Source organism: Camelina sativa, chromosome 15, assembly GCF_030686135.1.
Source record: "Camelina sativa cultivar CO46 ecotype springtype chromosome 15, ASM3068613v1".
NCBI lineage: Eukaryota > Viridiplantae > Streptophyta > Magnoliopsida > Brassicales > Brassicaceae > Camelina > Camelina sativa.
In genome coordinates, this window is record NC_141894.1 from 5,870,806 (window position 1) to 5,895,391 (window position 24,586).

The window sequence follows — 24,586 nt, forward strand, 5'->3', positions numbered from 1 at the left end:
TTAACCATGATATAAGGAGTCTTTTAGTGTCTTTTCATTTGTTTCTAGATTGTTTTTGAGTCTTTACAGGTTTTTAGCATGAAAGGAGAGAAATGGAGCAATTTGGATTGTTTTGGAGCATAAATCTCGAAGAATCAATTTGAAGTCTGATTATACGAAGGGCATCGATCGACACTAGAAGAGCATCGGTCGACACCCATTGCAAATCGAGACAAGTCCTCATATTTGGAAGTTTTACAAAATTGCCCGAAGTTTTCCATATTTGCAACACAAGTCCCTGACGTGTTTTAGGACATATAAATAGTGTTTTTAGGTTTTCCAAACCCATAAGATTTATTCTAGAGAGTTTTATTTTTCTGCAACCCTGTGAGATTTTGAGAGCTTGGGAGAGAGAGATCTGTTTTGAGAGAAGAATTCTTAAACTCCCTTTTCTTCTTTTAATCTCTATTGCTTATTATTCAGAATCATGTCTTGTTCTTCATTGAATATGTCTGAGTAGTTTGCTTGTTAGGTTTAGGGTTTTTCACAGGGATTTTATGAATTATTAGATCTGTCTATTTAGGATTCTTTATCTTTCTAGATCTTCATCTTAGGTTGTTCTTCATATTAATCCTTGATTGGCCATCTAGAATTAATACCTTAGGAAAATAAATTGATATGAGAATATAATTGATTTTCCTGATAAAACCTTTTGATGAGCAAAATTATTTCTTGCAAAGAGATTTGATTTAATAATTTTGTGAACAATCTAAACCTGATTTTATTGCTGATTTTTAACCTAGAATTTTACAAAGAGATTTGGATTTTCTGGTTTTAAATTTAGATATTATTTGCAGTGAGAACTGATTTAATTTACAAAAGTGTTTAGAGTTCTAGATCTGTTCTTAATTGTTTGAATCCTAATTTATTGATTTATTTAATATTTCATAATTTCCTGAAAAATTCCCTAGGCCTAGCTTTTTGATCTCTTGAATTTACAACAGTCTTTAATATTAATATTTTGCATTGCTTTTGTTTTAATTTAATTTAATCTGTTTAGCATAATTGAAAAACTCTATAATTTATTGTGTAGACTTGAGTCCTTGTGGAATTCGACCCCTAAGTACTGCAGTGATCTCTTAATTTGAGAGAGTAGCTCTAGGGTTTAATTTGAGCATATCAAATTTTGGCGCCGTTGTCGGGGACTCTTTGATCTACCATTAGATTTGAGTTCTTGATTTTGTCTAGATTTTTTCTTTTTATTTTCAAACTAACACGCTTTTGTTTTCTTCTCTCTTGTGTGTTTCAGGTGTATGCCTAATAAGCCTAACACAAGGAGCAACAAGACTGGTCCAATTCTGAAGCTTTCAAACCAAGAGTTGGGAAAACTTGAGCGTGAGAACCGAAAAGCAGCCAAATCTCTGAAGATGGTTAACCCAATCATTCTGATGCGAGATGAGGATGGTGCTTTGAGGGATCAAGAGGGCCACTTGCGCAATGAGCAGGGCCAAAAGATTGATGCTGAGGGCAATGTGATTGCTGAAATTGCTGTTGTCGACGAACCAGCTGATGGTGTCGACGGTGTCGATCGACACCAACCAGGTGGCATCGATCGACACCCACCTGCAGACGTGCGTGGAGCTGCCAACCACGTACAGAACCCAGTTCGAAGACAGGAGAACAACCGGGACTTGATCAGGACCATTGCTGACTACAATAGGGCTGATCTGGTGTATGAGAACCGGTCTGCTATTGTTCCTCCCCCTTTTCAGAGGAATGATTTTGAGTTGAAGCCTGCGTACTTTCAACTAGTTGGGCAGAGACCTTTCTCAGCTTTGCCCAATGAGAAGCCTCTAGACCATATTGAGCATTTTGAGGATCTGGTGACTAGCATCAAGGCTAATGGGGTGACTGAGGACTACATCTTCTGCAAACTCTTCCCTTACTCACTTGCGGGAGAGGCATCTCAGTGGTTGAAACAGCTGCCTGCTGGATCATTGACAAGCTGGTGTGATGTCAAGGTGGCCTTCCTAAACCATTTTTATGATGATGCAATGTCAGATGAGTTGAGAGTCAAGCTATCCACTTTCAAGCAAAGACCAGATGAAGCTTTCAAGGCGGCTTGGGTGAGATTCAAAGCTTATCAGAGGGACTGTCCACACCATGGTTTTTCAAGGGTACAACTGTTGAGTATCTTCTTCAGAGGGTGTGACTGGAAGTATCAGTTAGCTTTGGATGCTGCAAGTCATGGGAACTTCAAGACAAGATTTCCAGAAGATGCTGAAGTTTTGATTGAGAATTTGGCTTCTAGCAATAGCACTAAGGGAGCAGATGCTGAAAGGAAAAGATTGCATGGAGGATTTGATTCAAACCAGTTAGCTTCTGTTAATGCTAAGCTTGATTCAGTGCACAATCTTCTTGTGGGAAAGAAGTCAATCCAATTTGCTGCTGAAGTTGAGACATTTGAGCCAGAGCCAGAGAATTCAGAGGAGAATGTCAACTATGTGTATGGAGCTGGGTATCAGGGACAGAAATTCGGTAATCAGCAAGGAAACAGACCTTACAATGGTGACCAGAAGCAGCAACAGAACAATGGCTATACAAGAACCTATGGGAATTCATCTTATCAGTCTCCACCTCCTAAGACTTCTTCAGAGAGTAGAATGGAAGCCATGCTTGAGCAGCTTTTGCAAGGACAGGAGAATTTGACAGTGACATTCAATGGAAAGATTGACAATGTCTACACTGAGCTGAATGGGAAGATAGAAGCATTAAATGTTCATGTTAAGAAGCTGGAGGTTCAAGTTGCACAGACTGCTGGGTCTGTAAAACGGCAAGAGAATTATCTTCCAGCAAGAACTGAGTCAAACCCCAGACATGCTTGCAATGCCATATCAGTGAGAGATGAAGATGCTGTTGAAATTGCTTCTGCCGAACTGGGTGAAAAATCGGCCAATCTCTCGGTTTCAGATGATGGCATCGATCGACACTCATCTCAGACGGAACCAGAAGCTGCAAAATCTCAGGTTCCAACAGTTGAGAGGATCTACAAGCCAAAGGTTCCTTTTCCCAAGCCAAGAAAGTCTAAGCAAGAGATGGAGGATGCTAGATGCAAGGCAATGATGGACAAGGTGATGATTGGGATGCCATTGATTGATGCAGTAAAGCTTTCACCACCACTTAGGCGCTATGTCAAGAGAATGGTATCCAATGGTTTGAGCCCTGAAGAAGGAGCACTTCTTACAAAAGATGTCAGTGCAATTCTGTTGAACCAGCCTGTACAGCGGAAGAAAGAGAAGAAGCAGGAGGTGGTTGTCTTTAAGGAAGTGAGTGCAATCATTCAATGTAAGACTGCTAAGAAGTTACCAGATCCTGGAAGCTTTGTACTTGATTGCTCTATCTCCACAGGAAGGTTTGCACACTCACTTTGTGACCTTGGTTCTAGCATCAACTTGATGCCACATTCTGTTGCTGTGAGACTTGGGATGACAGAATTCAAGCCAACTCAGATTTCTCTAATCCTAGCTGATCGCTCCAGAAGAACTCCTGAAGGTGTTTTAGAGGACATTCCAGTTAAGGTTGGAAACTTCATGATTCCCACTGACTTTGTGGTGCTGAAGTATGATCAAGAGCCTAAAGATCCTCTCATCTTAGGAAGATCTTTCTTGGCTACAGCTGGTGCCATCATTGATGTGCAGAAGGGACACATAGCACTGAATGTGGATGGTTTGAGTTTGAATTTTGAGATGGATAAGCTGAGGAGGGCTCCTACTATTGATGGACAGACTTTTTCTGTTGAAAAAGTTTCTGCAACACGAGCATCATGCTCAGTGTCGATCGATGCCACCAAGAGAGTATCGATCGACACCCCTCCACGTCCGCGACAAAGCTTGTCCAAAACTGATGCTCCAAGTCAGAAACCTGTTCCCAAACAGAAGAGTCATCAATCCACACTCCAAAGCCCTCAGGTAAGGCAAAGGTACACCTCTCCTTCTCCTAAACTTCCTCCTATCATCAACAAGAATTTCAAAGAGATAAAAACTGTTTTGCAGTTAACCAAGCCACGAGATTATCGTAGAGCGCTTGTTTCTTCTGTTGATGATTTTGCAGGACATAAGAGAGGCAAACCAATCCCTAAATCCCACCCTGGTCATGTTCCTCACATCCTTGGCAAGCCTCATGCACCTAAAGCTTATACACCACCTTGGATGAAGAGGATTTCAATGCTGTGTTCTGATCTTCCGGATGCATGAGCTCCAACACAGTCAAGCTAATGACTGAAAACAAGCGCTTAGTGGGAGGCAACCCACTGGTAGGTTTTCTTTTTCTTTTGATTTTGATTTTTGTTTATTTTATTTCTATTTTTGCTTTCCTCTTACTTGATAACACTGGGGACAGTGTTGTTTAAGTCTGGGGGAGGTTAGTTACTAACTATGTTTTCTGTTTTTGAGTTTCAGTTGTGTCAGTCAAAACCATAAAGTTTGAGTCAAATTTTTCAAAATTTTTCTTTTTATCTTTGGGAATTATGATCTTGACTAATGATTTCTCTTATTTGGCTAACACTCTAATGATTATTTGTTTATGCTTGATCTCAGAACTGAAGCTTAGAAAGACTATGAACCTTATCAACAATCCTGAAAACCCTTATTCAATGGATATCTGATTGATCTAACGTTGTCTCAACTTTTATCAGGATTTTAACCGGACTTAATCTCTTACTTTGGGGTTGGAAATCAGTGGACTAGACTTCTTCTTCAGGCCATATAAGACAATGCAATTTTTCAAAGTATGTCTCCCCTCTCTCTTCCCTTCAGTGCTTTTAAAAAAAAAATCAGAAAAAGAGAGAATAAAAGATGAGATGATTTTGATCAGTTTAGAGAGGTAGGTAAATTACCAGTGACCTCATTATTCTACTCTTGAGTCAAATGATCACACAAAGCTTGGAAGCGAGGGGTAGGTAAATTACCGATGACCCCGGTATTCGCTTACACCTTTGATTTAAAAAAAAAAAAAGAAAAAAAATAATGGAAGTGAGAAAAGGGAGAGGAAAGGAGATGTAAGAAGAATGTCTTGGCCTGAAGAGAATCCATATGCCACTGATCAATACACCCAAGGTAAGAATTCACCTTATTTATGCTTTAATATTGACTAATGAGATGACAATGGAGATTTCAGAGATTCCAAGGGATTGTAGGATTTGAGTAAGGAATGTTGATGCTTATCATGGTAGAGTATAAGAAGTAAGTTCTTGAGTCAGGTAAATGAAGAGAGTGAATAAGAATCATCATGCAATTGAGTGAGTTTCCTGTTTTCAAACCTCTTTCACAGGTCTAAGCTTATGTTTTGCTTGAGGGCAAGCAAAGGCTAAGTCTGGGGGAGTTGAGATATCATGGTTTTTGTGGTTTTTAACCATGATATAAGGAGTCTTTTAGTGTCTTTTCATTTGTTTCTAGATTGTTTTTGAGTCTTTACAGGTTTTTAGCATGAAAGGAGCGAAATGGAGCAATTTGGATTGTTTTGGAGCATAAATCTCGAAGAATCAATTTGAAGTCTGATTATACGAAGGGCATCGATCGACACTAGAAGAGCATCGGTCGACACCCATTGCAAATCGAGACAAGTCCTCATATTTGGAAGTTTTACAAAATTGCCCGAAGTTTTCCATATTTGCAACACAAGTCCCTGACGTGTTTTAGGACATATAAATAGTGTTTTTAGGTTTTCCAAACCCATAAGATTTATTCTAGAGAGTTTTATTTTTCTGCAACCCTGTGAGATTTTGAGAGCTTGGGAGAGAGAGATCTGTTTTGAGAGAAGAATTCTTAAACTCCCTTTTCTTCTTTTAATCTCTATTGCTTATTATTCAGAATCATGTCTTGTTCTTCATTGAATATGTCTGAGTAGTTTGCTTGTTAGGTTTAGGGTTTTTCACAGGGATTTTATGAATTATTAGATCTGTCTATTTAGGATTCTTTATCTTTCTAGATCTTCATCTTAGGTTGTTCTTCATATTAATCCTTGATTGGCCATCTAGAATTAATACCTTAGGAAAATAAATTGATATGAGAATATAATTGATTTTCCTGATAAAACCTTTTGATGAGCAAAATTATTTCTTGCAAAGAGATTTGATTTAATAATTTTGTGAACAATCTAAACCTGATTTTATTGCTGATTTTTAACCTAGAATTTTACAAAGAGATTTGGATTTTCTGGTTTTAAATTTAGATATTATTTGCAGTGAGAACTGATTTAATTTACAAAAGTGTTTAGAGTTCTAAATCTGTTCTTAATTGTTTGAATCCTAATTTATTGATTTATTTAATATTTCATAATTTCCTGAGAAATTCCCTAGGCCTAGCTTTTTGATCTCTTGAATTTACAACAGTCTTTAATATTAATATTTTGCATTGCTTTTGTTTTAATTTAATTTAATCTGTTTAGCATAATTGAAAAAACTCTATAATTTATTGTGTAGACTTGAGTCCTTGTGGAATTCGACCCCTAAGTACTGCAGTGATCTCTTAATTTGAGAGAGTAGCTCTAGGGTTTAATTTGAGCATATCAATTCCATCGCAAAATGCCGAGATTACCTTCCGCAGAATGTTAATGACTTGCTCCCAATTTTGTCGGGTCGAAATCACAATTAATGAGTCTTGTTGCGCTGAATGGCATATTGGGCGTATCCCATGTCCAACAGTTCGGATTTTATTTAAAGAGTTTTTTAATAATTCTATCACATTCAAAAAATTTTCTTATTATATCTACCACATTGCATAGCTGCTTTATGAAAATACCACATTGATAATATAAAATGATGAAATTAACCTTGACTATTTTCTTCATCTCTTTTTGTTAAAACTTTGAAAATAAACAAAACACATGCTTTTTAGATGTCATGTCTTTTCATCTTTTGTCAGATTAAAATAGTCCCACATTATAATACTCAACTCTTTCTTCCTTCCTTTGTTTCTCTCGTCATTTCTCAAAACAAAAAAATCAAGAGATACAAAAACATTTTTTTCTATCTTCTTATGCTAAAAATCCCAAACCCAGAGTGTGTTTCTTTTTCTTTTGCAGTCAGAATATAGTTTAATAAATAATAATGTCTACCATGTAAATAAAAAATTGTTCACATTCTAGTAGAGGACAACTTGTCGAGCAAGTAAGTGTTTAGAACTTTTCCACTGAAGAAGATTTGAGGGATAGTATATATATATATATATATATATATATATTATGTTAAATAATACAATCAGAAATGAGTAGTTATATAGAATATTTGTTTTCTATCAACTAAATGAAAAACTATTCACAACTAAATAGAGGACAATTTTTCTACTGAATACAAAATTGTGGACAAGTTTTTGTATTCAGTTATTGAATTTGTCTATTGTTGCATTTGAACTGGTGGACTACTTATACGCAAATAATTGTCTATAGTATTTAGAAAGTAGATAAGACATTTGTCCATAGATATAGTCTACGATTAGACATGTCCATAGTATCACAAAATTAGTGGACATGATTTTAAAATGTTGTCTATCAATGTTCATAACATGTCCACGACGTATTATTTGATATACGAACAGTATGGAAGAGATGAATAAGAAAATAAAAAAGAAATAATTTTATATTTTATCTAAATATAAATAATTCTGTTTGTGTTGTGTCATAAAAAAGGACATTGTATACTATTGTCTCGTGACACGAAAATACTGATGCATTATTGATTTTTTGTTAATAAATGAGAGGGTATTTACGTATTTTTAAGTATCTATTGTGGTAGAACAGACAAAGAATTTTCTATTGTGGTAAAATAGAAAAGTTTATACTCAAATGTGGTACTCTCAACAAAATTCCCTTATTTAAATATGATCTTGAATCGAAAGAAAAAAAGAAAGAAAGATCCGTGAGTTTGCTAATATCATGCATGTGCATGACTTCCAAATGTTATTAAGGGACTTCGAAATGTTTCTTGGATGCTCTAGTTATTCTTGAATTCGACAGTTTCTTTTCTTTCATCAACAGTGTAAACTGAAATATTGTCACACTATTCTGAAATTGATATTTTGGAATTCCACTTCAGTTTTCGTATATTTGTTTTTTCTTAATTCATTAAAAACACTCAAAAATTGTTTCCAAATTTTCTCCTCCACTGAATTTCCACGTCGTGCATTTAATTCCAAGCTACGTGCTCTGCTGGAAAACTGAATATTCAATGAAAATACAGAAACATGCGACGACCAAGACTTTTGTCGGATCAAGACAGACTCGGGACAAGTCAAACGGAAGCTAGCCTAAAATGTTAGTATGTGGCTAAAAGAACATAATCGTCAATAACACTCAAACCTATGACCAGACTTTAAACTTGTAAAATAAAATAAATTAGTACAGTATATGATTTGGAACGAGAGTATTATCAACGAGTCAATGACTTGTCCCAGGGTTTGGATTTTGGAAGAATAAAACTTCCAACGTTTACCAAATATTTATTACTATCTTTCAGAGAAAAAAAATATAAGAAACCGTTGTTAATCTTGGCGTTTTGTTTGAAAGAAAGAAACAAAGCTCTCTTCATTGTGATGCTTTATGGAGGAAAAATATAATAGCTGGAAAGTGCCAAAAGGCCGATTCAAAACCAATGGAGCGTTACGTCAGAAAAGCTCCCTCATTTCCTAATAGGACCATCTTTCACCATAACAATATTAGATGAGATCTAAAAAGATAAGATATGACAAAAAACCACACTCTATTTCAAAATCCTGTCTCAAGATGATCCATTGATCAAACACATAAAGCAAAACACACAAATAGCACTACAAATATCTGTCTTTAAAACTTGTCTAAACAAAGCTTTAGAGTATCAATCTAGTAGAGGCAACAAAATATCTGATAGAAACAGAATTTAAATCTCAAGAACTCAAAGAGTAGAGAGATACAACATGATGTGAGTAATCACTGGCTAGGAGAACGGTCTCCATTTCGTGCAGGGACTGGGACCGGGCTCGGGCTCCTGCTCTGCCTAGGGACTGGGCTTTGGCTCCTGGCTTGTTCAGGAGTATAGCTCCTGTTTCTTCTTGGGCTCCCGCTTCTTCTAGGGCTTCTGCTGTGGCTCTTCACTCTCCCAGGACTTCCACTGCGAACCCTTGAGCCATTATGGGGTGGTGAGCGGGAGTATGACCTCTCCTTCTCGTATCGTCTATCGTGAGGTGAGACAGACCTGCCATAATACAGTTGGAGAGTAGAGTGGTTTAATCCATCAGAGAACTGTAATAACATCTGACAATATGAAATTCAGTCAGACACGCAGAGCTAGTTACCTAGATTGATGTCTTTTAGGGGGAGGAGAATTATAGCCGCGGCTACGTGATCGTGATCTACGACCACCACGACGAGGGGGAGGAGAACGAGAGTACCGAGGAGGAGAACGCCTTCTGTCATGAAACCTGTTGCTCCTACAAACATGAAAAAGTTACAAGTTAAAATCAAGTCATCTCCTGGGAATGTATAGACAAACTGATCCTAATCCGGTGTCCCATGTTCAAAGGAGGAAGAATCTCAATTCACCTTCCACCACGATCCCTTGTTCTCATTTCAGTTGGCTTCTTCCGGTTTTCTTCTGCAAATACAACAGTCAACTCACGACCAAGAAGAAGAAAACCATCCATGTTATGTTTTGCGTCAGCAGCATCAGCAGGTTCCACATACTGAATGAATCCAAACCCCCTTGGATCTCTGCAAAAAAAAAATCCAAATAAACAAAACAATTGTCAGCCTAGGAACTAAAAACACAATGACCAAGGAAGATGTACAGCTTTGGCGAGAAGCCTTTTGAAAAAATTGGCCTTACTATCTCCTGCAATAGAAGCCATCATGATAAACATGAAAAAAAGCAAGCACTTGCCTGCAAACCTTGCAAGTTTCAGTATAAAGATGACTTCTTCAAGACTTGATACATCTTCAAATTGAATTCAAACCCAACTTCCTTCCAACCTTCACTACCATTAAGAACATCTTCCAAAGAACTCTAATTACTTCATTGGTCTCTTCAATTCTCTAGATTCACTGTTAAACCTCAACAACTTTAATAAACACACTCGAAGTGTGATCGAACATGAATCATATCACTGTATTCTTTCCCTAAAGTGACTAGAAGAGGATGATGTTCTAGGTGTACTATACCTACTCACACTGGAAATGTTTCAAGGCTCCAAATATGATTTTTCTATCAAGAAATTTAGAAATTTTCTATAAATCTAACTAATTCCATGAGCTATAGATGTGATGTAGATTCACAAAAAAAAGTGGTTTACGAAGCAATGAAAACTATTAAAAAGAGACACGATCTAATTAAAGCAATGTACAATAATCCCCTGGTTGTTCAAACATTCAATGTCTTACTGAGCATGCTCACCCAGTATAGTAATCCCTTGGAAGGTAGATGTCCTTGACAACACCAAACTGCTCAAAAGGCCTCCTGAGGTCTTCTTGCCTGGAGAAAAGAGAGTCAAGAGAAAACGGAGTCAACCTATTGCAAAGATCTGTGACATTCTTGTACCATCGAAACAGAAGTTCACGCATGAGCTATATCTAGAAATGTTACGCTTTTACATGCTTCTAAATACATTTTTGTCACACAAAAAGAGCACCCAACATATGACGCAATGTACATCAGCTTTTTGAAAGCCTTTCACGCAAACAAGCAAATCTGGAATCACAGAAACTTACAAAGCCACATATCCCATTGAAAAGATACGATCCAAATAGAGGGAACTAGATAAAGTAGTAAAGAACAAACCTGCAATCATGACGTAGGTTGCGAACCAAAAGACTGGTAGGGAGATCCCTGTCACGACTCCCACCATATCGTCCACGAGGGCTAGGGCTGCGGCCCCTCCTTCCATAACCCCTCGGTGGTGACGGAGTGTAGCTTCTTCCCCTCATTGACTCTAAACTTCAAGTTCTATATCAATCAAGAAACCAACAGAAACTGAGTTATAATAAAATGAGTTATCAACAGAAACGTCTCAGATATGATAAGATGCTTAACATATAAGAGAACAAGAACACTTCAAAAGAGCATAAAAAAACAAAAAATTGAATTCAATCCAATAACTTGGGCCATGAGAAAACATGTCAAGTACTAACTTTTAAGCTTCTAAGGAGCCATATACGCTACCCAACAACGAAATCTCTACCAAGATTACAAATTTGAGAGCAATTCGATAGATATGGACCTAAAAATTCGATAAAGATTTGAACTTTTTATGTTACCAGAAACGTAAATCTCCGATTCATTAACTAATCCACCACACCCGCGAATCCATGAATATATAAAGGTAATAGGAATCGAAACCGGGAATAAAGGTAAAGGTCCTTCCCGCCGATAAAGTCGGGATAATGTAAGAAGAATAATAAGAAGAAGGAGGAGAAGAAGAAGAACAGATAAGACATCGAGAAGCTTACCTCAGCTAAGGATGGTGATAAGAAGAACGGCGGAGAACACCACAGAGGGAAACGAGAGACGGAGAGTAATAGAGAGAGAAGAGTGAAACCTAGTTTTCTTTTGTCTTGGTTGGATCTTATGGTGTAGAAGGAGCCTTCGGGGTCAATTAGGGTTTTTTCTGCAATTCTTTTATTTTAATTTTTCGTTTTTTTTTATGTTTTGTCACCAAATCCTTTCCTTTTTTCTTCTTTCTCAACTTTTGCCTCCAAATAATTAGTTTTTACGCTCATACTTTTCTCTATATTACATTTTGACCCCATTTCTCGTCAAATTGACTTATTCTCATCAAATGATTCATACATCTTTGAACCTTTTTAACATATAACTTGAAAAAGTAATTGAAGGAAAGATAAAAAAAATTATATAATTGACACTAATGTAAGCTTAACAAAAAATTATAGAAAAGGGTAGAAATATAATCTAGGGTCTTTTTTTGAGCAACCAAATCATCTGAGTCAAAAACAATAGATATTGTGATTCTAAAGGGGTTTAAAGCGCAAATCATTATAAAATAAAACACTATAAAAAAAAAGATTTTATTTTTTAACTTTTTTACTTCGGTAACGGCCCTGCCTCCACTCTGTTCTACCGCCGACGACGTTCGTGATCGCCGGTTAGTCTTTCTTCTTTCTCTTCTCCGTCTCTACCTCATTGGAGAACTCAATCGTGTTTCCAGCTATGTGTGAATTGGTCACTGTTAGGTGTTTAAGGAAAGCTATATGTGTGTTTTGGTAGTGTTGCGGTTTTATTTTGGCCTAAACAGAACAACGCCTGTGATCTAGCTATTGGATTAGTTTATATAATAAATTAAGAGTCTTAAGGCTCATAACCACTGTGGTAGGATGTAATTGGATCTATGTCTTATAGACCCATTTCTTAAGTTTGTATGACAATAGAGATGGATGAGGATGATGCTAGTAACGAGGTGTAACCACTTATGTAACGCATTTCCAGTTAATTCTATTATGTATAGTTCTTGATTATGCTAAAACTTTCACTTATTAGGTTTCTCTTTTGCTATTTAAAAGGGCTGTAGCATTTGGTTTTGTTTATGTTTTTCAGTTTTCCTCTCCAGGAAAAGTGTAGCCACACCAATTGGTTATTATACCACTAAGATGATTATGTAATCCAAGTTTGTTCTGTGGCTATTTCATTTTACAGAAATGACTGAGGCAGAATCCAAGACTGTTGTTCCTGAGTCAGTGTTGAAGAAGAGAAAGAGGGAGGAAGAATGGGCACTCGCCAAGAAACAAGAGCTTGAGGCTGCCAAAAAGCAGAATGCTGACAAGAGGAAACTCATTTTTAACCGGGCCAAGCAGTACTCCAAGGAGTACCAGGAGAAGGTATTTTTTATTTTCTTCTAATTCAAGTTTAATTTGCTATTTTTGTCTAATGTGCGAAATGCAAATTCATGGAGAGTTTTGGCTACTTGTTTTGGCTACAGGAAATGGAGTTAATCCAGCTGAAGCGTGAGGCAAAGTTGAAAGGAGGCTTCTATGTTGACCCGGAAGCAAAATTGCTTTTCATTATCCGTATCCGGGGGTAATGTGATCTTCTATCTCCCAAGTGTGATGGATGTTTTACTTCTAGAACTGTTTTCTCATTTCTGTCTTTGTTTTTCATTCATCAGTATCAATGCCATTGACCCAAAGACAAAGAAGATTTTGCAGCTTTTGCGTCTAAGACAGGTAACACAATCTTATGATGAGAGATTTGCACATTTAAACCAAATTTAAAACTAAAACAAAAAAAGGATCGTATCTGACACTATGATACTTTATTGCAGATTTTCAATGGTGTATTCTTGAAGGTCAACAAGGCAACCATTAACATGCTTCGCCGTGTTGAACCCTATGTGACCTATGGGTACATCTCTTCTCACTTACAACATTTTTAAAACTTTTCCATTTAAGCCTGTTAGTCTTACCCATGGGAGGAAACTCTTGTTTCCCTCAGATACCCGAACTTAAAAAGTGTGAAGGAATTGGTTTACAAACGAGGTTTTGGAAAGCTTAACCACCAGAGGATTGCCTTGACAGACAACTCCATTGTAGACCAGGTGAATACCTTCATCATGTCTGGTCTGTTCATATTAGGATATGACCAAAAGTCAAATTTGTTGCCTTTTCTCCCACCCTTAATTCCTTAAATATTGATGCTGTATCAACAGTGTTGGATCAAATTGGTCTCAAAGATTTGGATTGATGTTAATCATCAAAAGTATTTATATTCTCCTATAACGTTGAATCAGGGGCTAGGGAAGCATGGCATAATCTGTGTGGAAGATCTGATCCATGAGATCATGACGGTTGGGCCACATTTCAAGGAAGCCAACAACTTTTTGTGGCCATTCCAGTTGAAGGCGCCATTGGGAGGGATGAAGAAGAAGAGGAACCATTACGTGGTAGGTGGAGACGCCGGAAACCGCGAGAACTTCATCAATGAGCTCGTTAGGAGAATGAACTGAACCGTAAGAGTTTTTGCTCTAAAACTCTAAAACTCCCTAGGAAACGTTAACGTAAGACATCTTTAGCTTTTCGGTTGCTTGTGACAAACCAGCAAAGTAATTCACCACCATGAATACTTATCTTGTATTGATTGGTGGAACATTATCTCTGTTCGGATGGAAAGTTAAAAACTGATGCTGCCGTGCAGGTAGAGTAACCAATTCTAGTCTGCTACAAAGTTAAAGATTCCAAACTAAACGTTTTGCCTTGAAATTAAACTCCTACGAAACATCAACGTAACGGCGGAGTCCTAAATTTTGATATTTTTGAAGTTTGAAATTGTAAGGACTCGTCAATTTTTCCTTTCACTACATGATGACTACATCGACAGACTTGCATTGCATATAGTACATGACTCATTTGGTAGAATGAATACAATTGATAGAACAGAAACATACATCATCTTTTGCGTTGAAAACTTGTCTGTATTGGCAAATACGGTGACATGTATGACAAATCGGTCTAGAACCACCATTGTTTGAAGCAACTTCGACCTCGAAACCACTCACTTTGATCCTATGGCCAGATTTCAAATAAGGGTATTTCCCTAAGATGCAGTCGACATGTACAGTGGTGCAGCAATCAAGGCAGGAGTAGCAAAAATTCGCTATGTCTATTGTTAGCGTAGATATAGGAATATCTTTGATTCATGTATATCCCATATCATTCGGTGTATATTCGACCTTATCTTGTACCATACACTATATATATCTTATGAATACAATCTCTCCTAATCACGGAGATTCATTAGATTACATGGTATCAGAGCTTTTTCACTAAAAACTCGATCCTCATTTCTCCGTCTTCCTCATTTCTCTTTCGATTCTTTCATTTTCTGTTTCTGTTAAACCAACTAGGCATATTTGGCTTGTCCTACATCATGTCGGGACCATTGACAACCGCGACCGTTACCGCGACCGTTCCCGCGAATGATAAGCCATATGGAATCACTCAGATCCGGGCTTACATACCCATTCAGCTTGATCTCAAGAAGCTGAATTATGATGTCTGGCGTGAGCTCTTTGAGACTCACTGCAGCAGTTTTGGTGTTCTCGTCCACCTTACGGAACCCTCTGCCCCGTCTCCTGACGATGCGAAGCAGTGGAAGGAACGCGACGACCTTGTGAAGATGTGGATCTACGGCACCGTGTCGGAGCAACTTCTTGACACCAATCTATGTTTTCTTCACAAATCTCACACCACCACTTAAGTTGCTCCTCAGATCTCTTCGAGTAATAGTTCTTACCGTATAGAGTGAGTGAGTGAGTGTCACACTTGTATTTTACCAATTGTGGTAAATTCAAGCATTTGAACTCCAAGGGGTACCAGCAACTTTCGTAACATTGTGCTGCAAACCTTGAAGATTGAGTGCACCCTACACAGCTATAAATAAATTCATCAAAATATACTGCGAGATAAAGAGGATGTTTGTGCGTACTATGGTGGAATGGTTCCGCAAAAGAAGCACACTTGACATCTATTTTAAACCCACAATCTTGGCTACACTTGTACATGTATCCGCAAGAGCATTGGTTACATACAGTGCAAGTGAAGAACCCATTTTCGTAGTTCATCGTGTCAACATGTATGGTTAGCGGATGAATATGTATCGCATGTTCCATCTTCCGAGGAAGACTCGCACACACGTCGTGGAGAGCAAAGTCGCATTGCTTGCAACCTAAGTAACTACCAAATTCAATTGGAAGGATGCAGGCTTGACATACTTGTTCACTTTCCTCCTTGTCATCTATATCTAGTCTCATTAGGTCATGTTCATGGCTAAAATGGCGTTTTGATTTTGCATCTATTTCCACCAACGCCGCAAAATCAACTTCAGAGTCAATCTCTTCTGGTACAGGTTCAGGTTCTTCTTCAAGTTCTTTGCCATCCCACACATTGAAAGTAATTATACATGTTGAATGGACAACATAATTACATGTTTTATCAATACAAGAGTATCCTCCATATCTAGCTTCAACATGATCACGACAAACTCCACAAATGTTATCGCCATGATCATTGATACGAAGATTGTGAGAGAGACGATGTAAATGACGTGTGATCTTTATAACCTTTGGTAAGTATATACAGTGTCTATGTACAAAGAAATCGCATTGCAAACATCCGTAATATATACCTTTATCTTCCCTCCCACAAAGATCACAAGGAACAAAAATCTCTCTACGAATGAAAGTTAGAGTATGCTCATGAATCTTTGGATAAGTTATTGTGAGACAATCCTTGTGGAAATGGGATCTACACTCACGGCAATAATATGCTGAAGATTCAAAAGAAACCTTACTTTTACACAAATTGCAAATTGCTTCTCTAGATTCGCATGGAGATTCTTCAAATATGTGTCTAGAGTGGTCAGATTTGTAATACATTACGTACGGCGATGTGATTTGGTAAGAGAAGGGATTTCTAACTTGATGTATATAGACTATATAATCGAATCATGTCGTATATATATATATATTAAATATATATATATATATATATTATTCTCCTTGTATAGGTACACGTACAAGAAAAAGAGGATATCGATGGATGCTTGGGGAATAAGCTAAGTCCATAACAATACTTTGTACGTGGACTTACGCCATTGCAATATTTTTTCTTTTTTTTGTCGAATGTTCTCTATCAAATTCTAGACAATCCGTTCGAAATCTTGATTCGGTTAGTAAAGAACAAGAATATTACTTTCTTTGTCTGTAAAGGTTTGAGGAGCCATATGCTAATCTGAAAATTAGGGTTCCAAATTGTCATAGGCCCAATATGTGCCAAAGTTTTCATTGGGCTAAAATTAAAAAAGATAGTCCATGATCAGTTCCATGTTCCTCTGCTTGACTTGTCTCTCCCCTGTTTGAGAATTGAGTCCCTTGAAATTAGTAAAAACTGCTGATATCATCGAACAGGTAGATTATATCCAAACACATTTACTAAATGTTGTTTTTTTCTAGATTCGAAAACCAAACAGGGCTAGTCTTTGTCTCAGAAGATCTCTGACATATAGAGTCATCATGTTTCTAGTGCATAACAGATTCATGCACGCGAGCATGGTTATTGAAACTGAATCGTTAAAGAGATTATTGTGTCAAAAAGGACTAGTGTTATAAACTTATAATCCAGCTAATATTCTGCCTAGTTAAGCCATATCATACAAACTTTGTCTCCAAAACTAATCACAATGCCCATGTGGCTTCAATAGTGGCTCTCATTTATTAACTAAAAATAATTCCCCCAGATCTTATTTTCCGTAGTACCTTGTTGCTGCATAAGTGCATTTTAGTCTCCGAACCTGTTCACATTTATGACATTCATCTTTTTTAATGACCTCTAGTCCAAAGTACAGCTAGTTGTACTTGTCTCTGGTACATTCACGATAAGGAGGAATCAGAAAAAAAGGAGATGTTGTTATATTCAAAAATTCAGTTTACTATTTTACTTCCTTGATTTATTTGGTAGAGTTGTAATCATGAAGATATATTCATCTCCAAAGTGCAGAGTAATCTTGATTTTTTAGGTTTCTAAATCAAGAATTTAAGATAGTATGGTAGGTGAGGATGAGATATCAATGCATCTGACTTGTTGATTTCGTTTGGGTGACAGGTAAGTGTCGACGATGACAGGTGAGCTATGCAATACTAGAAATGGCTTATGATTTTCGAAACTTGTTCGAACTTCCCATGAACCAATGAAAACTCTTCTCATAGAGACTCAAACACACGAAATCACACATATAATAAAAGAAATATGAATAATAAAGATCATAAAGAAAGAGACAGAGGATCAGATTTTTGTCAATGAAAGGTATTCATTGCATTGAATCTATATATGGCTCTCTTTGTTTATATCTTGAGGAGGGTTGTTGTTGTGCAAGCCAGCTTTGCATCATTATGATATGTGTGTCTCTTAATTGTGGTTTCTTATAAGGGATTATACTTAACACTGTTCGTTTCATGCCATTTTTTGAAATTTCTATATGGTGAAATTACAAATACAGCACATGGTCTGGATTTAGCATGCTAATCAACCAATTTGTTTCTCATGAGTATGATTGCCTTGTTACTTCTCTTTTGTATATGCTTATTTTGTTGATACTTATTGGCCACAAATGATAAATAATGTAATTAGCGAGATAATGACGGCATGAATATGATCAGATATATATGTCTATATTTGCATCTATTTTGTTTATTGTGAAACGCATTTTACAGTTCACCTTACAAAGGAAAAATGTGACTTATTCTTTATAATGTTAAAACATGTGCATGATACTAATATATTGGTGTTTAGTAACCAAATGTGATATATCGGGGAGAAAAAAGAAAAAGAAAAATTTATGGACCCATGTAATTATATGCCCAAAAGGCTAAAACCAGACCAAAATTTGAATATTAAATTGGCACAACTACTGAACATGTTTTACATAATCTGCATGATTAGTATCGATTAGCTGTAGTACTTGTGTGTATTTTTGTGTGGTCTTTAAACAAATCAAGTCTCTTAATTGATTTTTGGATGTATATGATTTTCTTCTAGATCTGATCACCTTTGTGGTTTTTGAATTGCAAGGCATGGATTGTGCATGGTCGTCATACCTATCCTAACTAAGATGTTTCATATTAATTTGTAATCATGATTATCTAATAATTACGTGATTATGTGTATAATTTGGATTTTAATAGTATAAATAATTAAATACGTGGTTGGTCAGGACCGTCTGGTGATCATCACCATATTTTCTTTAGTTGAAAAAGAAAAGATGATTTGTCCATGTAAAAAGGTAAAGATTACAAAATCTAGCTTTTTACTTTGAAATTTCGTTTTCCCGTTTCCAAAATCATCTTTATAGTTGACTTGACCGTAATTTTCGTGGGAAACACTCTCAAGTTTTGACTTCATCTACTAGTCTTTGGTTTATGAGTATTTTTCGTAGACCAACTTGCCGTACAAGTTCTATAAATAGTTAAATACATCAAAATGTTAAAAGTCTTTGATTTTGACATTTTTTTGGCCAAGAGAGAGACATGAAGATCCCATGATTTTGAGAAACAATTAAGGAATTATCTTAGCTTCATTTAGAATAACTTGTATTCTGAGTAATATATAGATCTGTATAATTCTCTTTTGCCCAAAAAAAAAAAAAAGATCTGTATGATCAGATAATTGACTAGGTAAATGTATTAGGTGGCTAGACCAAGCTTTCAAACAAATATTGTAAAAGAAAAACTAGCCTTCTAAAGCTGGGCCTCCAAATGAGATATAACTTCACATTTTAAAACCATATATTTTATATGTTTGGCAAAAAAAAAAAAACTATAATATGAGATAATATATTCCAAAGTAGATGAACTCGCTATTAATAGCTTAAAATACTATTTGACCTAATGGAAACATCTCATTAATTTAAGATATAACCATAAGTTTTGTCCCCATGTTGAAATGGACGGCCATGATGTGTAACTGATGATGGCGATAGATGATGACAATATTTTTATTTTGTTTTTTTATGTGTTATGTGATCACCTCAACACAATAATAGATATTATATAGTTTGAAACTTTCATTTAAATCAACTTTTTAGTTTCACTTGGTCCCATATTAATTGCCTTAAGAACAAAGTTTTGAACGTATAATATCGTGTAATTTGGTTGAGATGTATGAACTGAATCTTTCAAACTAGTTGACCAACTTTTTATTTCTACTTAGACCTTAGCTTAAAAAAAAAAAAAATTTGAGAAAATAATAAGATTGACATTTACGCCATCGGTAATTGCTAGCTACTGAGATAGTATTTTTGTATGGACAATATGAATAAATAAGTCAACAACCAAACAAAAAACTATGATATCCTTTGGAAATGCTAGAAACGTTATAATATACCAAGTCAATAGTTGCAAGTAAAACCGTGTGATAAAAGGTCAACAAGATTTAATATTTACAAACTATTTATCGATCAATTCGTATCGTTAACATATAAGGTAGTTGAAAGAAAAGAAAAAAAAAAAGACTTGAAAGGTAAGCCATTTCAAAATTAAAATAAAACTAGGATATATCCCGTGCTTAAAGCACGGATCAACACTTAAAAAAAAAATTATAATATAATAATAAAAATTATTGTTTTAATTTTTTTAATTATTTTGTTTGAGATAATATTTATTTTTAATTGTTATGTAAAAATCTATTAGTTTATTTGAATACTAATTATTTTAAAATATTATAGTATTTTATTTTTGACGTATTATTACAATTTTATATTGTTTATTTGTTATATTTGCATCATATTTTGTGAAATATAAAATAGTAATTTTAATGTTATAATTGTGAGTAAATAAAAAATATTAATTTATCATCTATATAAATTTAGTTTTACCAGCCCGCCAAAGTGAAAATTAAAACACACATTTTCATACATTGAGTAATATATTTTCGTTTTAAAAAATTCAAATCACAACATATGCAGAAAAAATATGCATTTTATTAATTATAAGTATTATATGAAAGTGCTAAACAATTTGTAAATAAAATAAAATAAAGATGATAGGAGAATCATAATTTGAAATCTTAATAAAATCTTCGAATTTAGTTATTAAAAATAATTGTATTGTATACTTGGATATAAAATCTTAGTTTTTAAAATTCTGATTGGTTTATATATTTTTAAAAAATTTAGTAATTTCGTCCATAATTTATTAGAGAGAGAAAATATTTTTTTAGATTTTTTTAGATTTTTTAATTTGACATGTGAGTGTTTTTTTATTTTTAATTTAATTATATTTATTTAAATTAGTTAATTAAGCTTAATTAATTTTTCTAATGGCAATTGAATGTATTTTTTTACACATTTTAAGGTTAGTTTCATATTTGTACTTCTCAATTAATATAGTAGGATTGTCAAGTGAAATTTCGAATGCACAACATATTTGTAAAATTATTATACATGTGCTCAACATTTTGTTAAGTTTCATGTCTTTACAATAAGACAACTAATTAACTCATTTATGTTTATTGTATATTAATAAGTTATTTCTAATGTTTAATATGAGATTTTAATAAACACGTTCTTATAAAATTATGAGATTTTAATCTACTAACTATATGATCAGAGACATTTATCATTTGAATCAAAATCCAGACTCCAATACACATGTTAAATATCAAGGATTTTAATTTCATAATCAATCGCGATTAATAAAGTGACACATGTCTTGTACATTATTTTTGATTTGTGATAGCTTCTGCTATAAAATCTTAACACATTTATATGTCATGTCATAAATATATTTTTTCTATTGATAAGCACATAAATCATGAACATAAAACATTTTCACATGTAAAATAATTAAAATAGTGAAACCATAAATATCTGAGATTAATATATGTAAGAGGTAGATGGATCATGAGTAATGAAGTAGTATTAAATTAGATCCATAGTCTACAACTAATTCCCTTTTTGGGTTTACTACTTGTCCTTTGGTCTTTTCTTCTACCGTCCAATAAATGAAGCAAAGGGAACAAGTTTTACTTTTTGGACTCAAAAGATAGTACTACTAGTAGTTGTTATATCCATTCCACACGTTGAGACAGAAGATCGGTAGAGACTAGTACTGTAGATGAGTTTTGAACGAGAGAGAGCCAGTCAACAAGAGACTAAAAATCCAGCAAAAGTGGCCGTACTCTCTTGGGAAAAGATAAAACAACAAACAATAATAGAGTAGTAGTGTACGAGACGGTGCACCGCACACACAGGTGGTTCGCTTCACTTCTACTTGTCGTCGCGTCGGTGCACTTTTTTTTCTCTTTCTCTCTCTTTTTACTGAACCAACCCCGCGTCTTCTCCTTTTGGAATCTTGCGGCTTCGTTCTTTTGGTCTCTCTCATGCACATTTTCATTTAAAACTATTTGTAATCTCAAATGGTTTCTTCATTGGACGTTTCTATCCTTATCAAGAATCCTCTCTGGCTTTATTTAATTCGTCCTTGTGCTTCCCAGCTGGCTTTAGGCTGTTGTTATGCTATCACTCTCTCATCCTTTGACTTTTATCTTTCGCTACCTACGTAAAACATTTACTACTAACTTAGTAGTATCTTATTCATCTTTAAATATATCTTTGATCATTAACGGTAATTACCTTTTTGAATTTAGGCCGTGTTAGTTACTCAAAGTAGAGTTCCAAAGTTTTACTTGGGCAATAGATTCAATAATAGAAACTCTATCTAACCAACTTGTCCATATTCTTCTTTTTTCCGTATTCAAGTTGGGTATTATTACTACTACTACTACTAAAATACTTAATCATTGAATCAGGGACCAATGAACTTTACAGAAGCCATTACTAAATACTAATAGTTGTATAATTAGATCAGATCAATCATATTTAAGCGGTTTTATATATATATGTATGATTGTTGATGTCAAATTAGTATATATGATTGGTCCATCGTAATTTTTTAAAAGGGTGCCTCTAATTACCATTCCACAGATCTATGATTCTCGAGGACACAAAAAGTGTAATAAATTTGAGTGCCGCCAAAAAAGATACGGTTGTCTCCACGTTAGGTACGGTGTGGTACTTGCGACATCAGCCTCGTGGTTTGATATGAACTCTACACGTGGCGAGCTTACCGATGTCTTCTGTACGGTCCGAAGTTAGTTTACGTCAAACTATGCCCTTTTTCTAATAGGGAGTATTGTGTAAAATAATTTAATTAATTTAAAATCGTTTCATTATATGCTAAGAACAAAATCTAAGATGCTTGGTTTTTAATTCTTTCGTGAACAATTATGGTCTAAATAAAGAGAACGAAATCCAAGTTCACGATTTTGTGATTTGGAAATCATGTTTTTATTTGTTGATTGTTTTTCAAACGATTTTCGTATGAATCAGAATTATAAATATACTAAACAGTAAACACAATAAGTTACTTACGGTTTTGTACAGGTATGATTGTTTGTTTTAGAATTTGGAACGTGCCGTGTCACGTTAATCAAATCTGTAACAAGTTCGAATTTTTTTCACAAATTGCAGTTAAGCAAGGAAATCATATACTGGAAAACGCTAATGAAGCAATGCAATTACTTTTAACTTCATATGAAAGAAATTATGCATTTAATGAATTCCGTACACACCGAGCCAAGTACTTATTACTACCAGCATTCACTCGTTGAGATCTGAGCCGACAGTTGTATTCACTTATTAGTATAATTTGAAAATAATAGTAAATGTTAAGTGTTCAACGAAGAGTATAAAATCGATGAGATCCAAGCTTAATCTAACGATTTGATTTAATGATTCTTGTTAATTATTCGGACACATATATCAAATCTTTTTGGTTCATTGTTTTCTAGGATTCTATAAACTACTACTACCAGTTTACACAATTTTTTTTCGTTAATTTATATATAGAGATCCTTCGTTAATTAAAGATCGATTCACTTGTTTTTATACTGCTCAGTTACGAGCATTTAGCTGGTATTACTAGTTAAGACATGACTACACTACATTATATACGTTTCTTGTATAGAAAATAAATTGGCCACTTAACTACAGTACATATATAAGATGTGTTCGGTTGAATTAGCTAATTATAGGACCATGGTTCGTTTGGTACTGTACTATCACAAGCATCAAACTCTAATGTCTAATCCTCTTAATTCGTATCAAATTGTGTTACCAGCCAGACTTGGAATGCATGAAACTAGTACATTAGGGAACTGAAAGAGTTTAGAAAATACTTTTGAAATCATTTAGTTAGCCTTTCCAATACGCGCGCATGTGCAACGGTGGCTTTATCCTATGTCTCGACCGATGTTTAATTAGCATAATTAAAGTAATATTTGTTTATTGGTTTTCTTAGTATTACGCGTACGTAGCAACTTTAAATTAGTTTAATAATAATAATCTACATAAGCATGTACTTATATGACTTTATCCATGTATATAGTATATACATACGTATCTCAGTACGTACGTATGATGTGTAAAGTTACGCGTATATGACCTCTTGTTCAAACTCACTTTTCTTCATCGTATATTTTTTTTGTAGTACATGTCAAAACTTAAAATACATAAGCATACGCAAATGTTTCCTATATAGCATGTAAAAAAATATCATTGTGCACAATGCATACAGCATACCACTGTCTAATATTTTATGTCGATTTATATTTGTGTGAACTAGTAATTTTTGAATCATTTGTCCATGTTATAGACTACTTACCTTCGCGGCCTTTCACTTCTAATCAATCGATTAGCAAGTATAGACTGAAAAAATATGCAAGTATGTAACCGTGTTCTTTTTGATAAATATCGGTTTAATAATAGTAGTAGATTGTAGTTTAATATTAAATATTAAATGACGTACGAAAGAAATTTATTTTGTCTATAAATGTTGCTGAATAAAGGTGCATTTTGATTATAGGGTTTTGATATGTTTAGAGTTTGTTGAAGGGACATATACGGAAACAAGTCGCTATCGACCTAATTTTTAAGAGAAAGTGTGCATATGCATGTATTATGTTTTGTGGCACTCACCTTTTTAATATTATTTAATCAACATTTTTCGGTTGATGTTTACAAAAGAAA

At 34.9% G+C, this 24,586-nt stretch overlaps 3 protein-coding genes across 4 annotated transcripts; 1 reads left to right on the forward strand and 2 right to left on the reverse strand.

The window, feature by feature from the left end:
• Nucleotides 1–8,714: 8,714 nt before the first annotated feature.
• LOC104745608 (serine/arginine-rich SC35-like splicing factor SCL30A) lies at nucleotides 8,715–11,588 on the reverse strand. Of its 2 annotated transcripts, XM_087488631.1 has the most exons (7): nucleotides 11,449–11,588; nucleotides 10,781–10,945; nucleotides 10,397–10,474; nucleotides 9,887–10,047; nucleotides 9,550–9,717; nucleotides 9,303–9,437; nucleotides 8,715–9,202 (listed from the first exon to the last, which is right to left on the reverse strand). In XM_087488631.1, the coding sequence occupies exons 5-7, from the start codon at nucleotides 9,648–9,650 to the stop codon at nucleotides 8,938–8,940; spliced, it is 501 nt and encodes a 166-aa protein (XP_087344757.1). In that variant the 5' UTR covers nucleotides 9,651–9,717; nucleotides 9,887–10,047; nucleotides 10,397–10,474; nucleotides 10,781–10,945; nucleotides 11,449–11,588; the 3' UTR covers nucleotides 8,715–8,937. The 2 variants fall into 2 exon arrangements, with proteins under 2 accessions (XP_087344757.1, XP_010465201.1); XM_010466899.3 differs by lacking the exon at nucleotides 9,887–10,047.
• On the forward strand, nucleotides 11,512–14,193 carry LOC104745609 (Ribosomal protein L30/L7 family protein). Its single transcript, XM_010466900.3, has 7 exons — nucleotides 11,512–12,101; nucleotides 12,650–12,831; nucleotides 12,933–13,030; nucleotides 13,119–13,176; nucleotides 13,275–13,354; nucleotides 13,445–13,547; nucleotides 13,740–14,193. The coding sequence occupies exons 2-7, from the start codon at nucleotides 12,652–12,654 to the stop codon at nucleotides 13,953–13,955; spliced, it is 735 nt and encodes a 244-aa protein (XP_010465202.1). The 5' UTR covers nucleotides 11,512–12,101; nucleotides 12,650–12,651; the 3' UTR covers nucleotides 13,956–14,193.
• Nucleotides 14,194–14,351: 158 nt separating this feature from the next.
• On the reverse strand, nucleotides 14,352–17,044 carry LOC109129068 (Cysteine/Histidine-rich C1 domain family protein). Its single transcript, XM_019236655.2, is given in 5 exon segments — nucleotides 14,352–14,602; nucleotides 15,164–16,356; nucleotides 16,931–16,947; nucleotides 16,950–17,006; nucleotides 17,009–17,044. Coding segments are annotated over 5 exon segments (1,554 nt in total).
• Nucleotides 17,045–24,586: the final 7,542 nt, after the last annotated feature.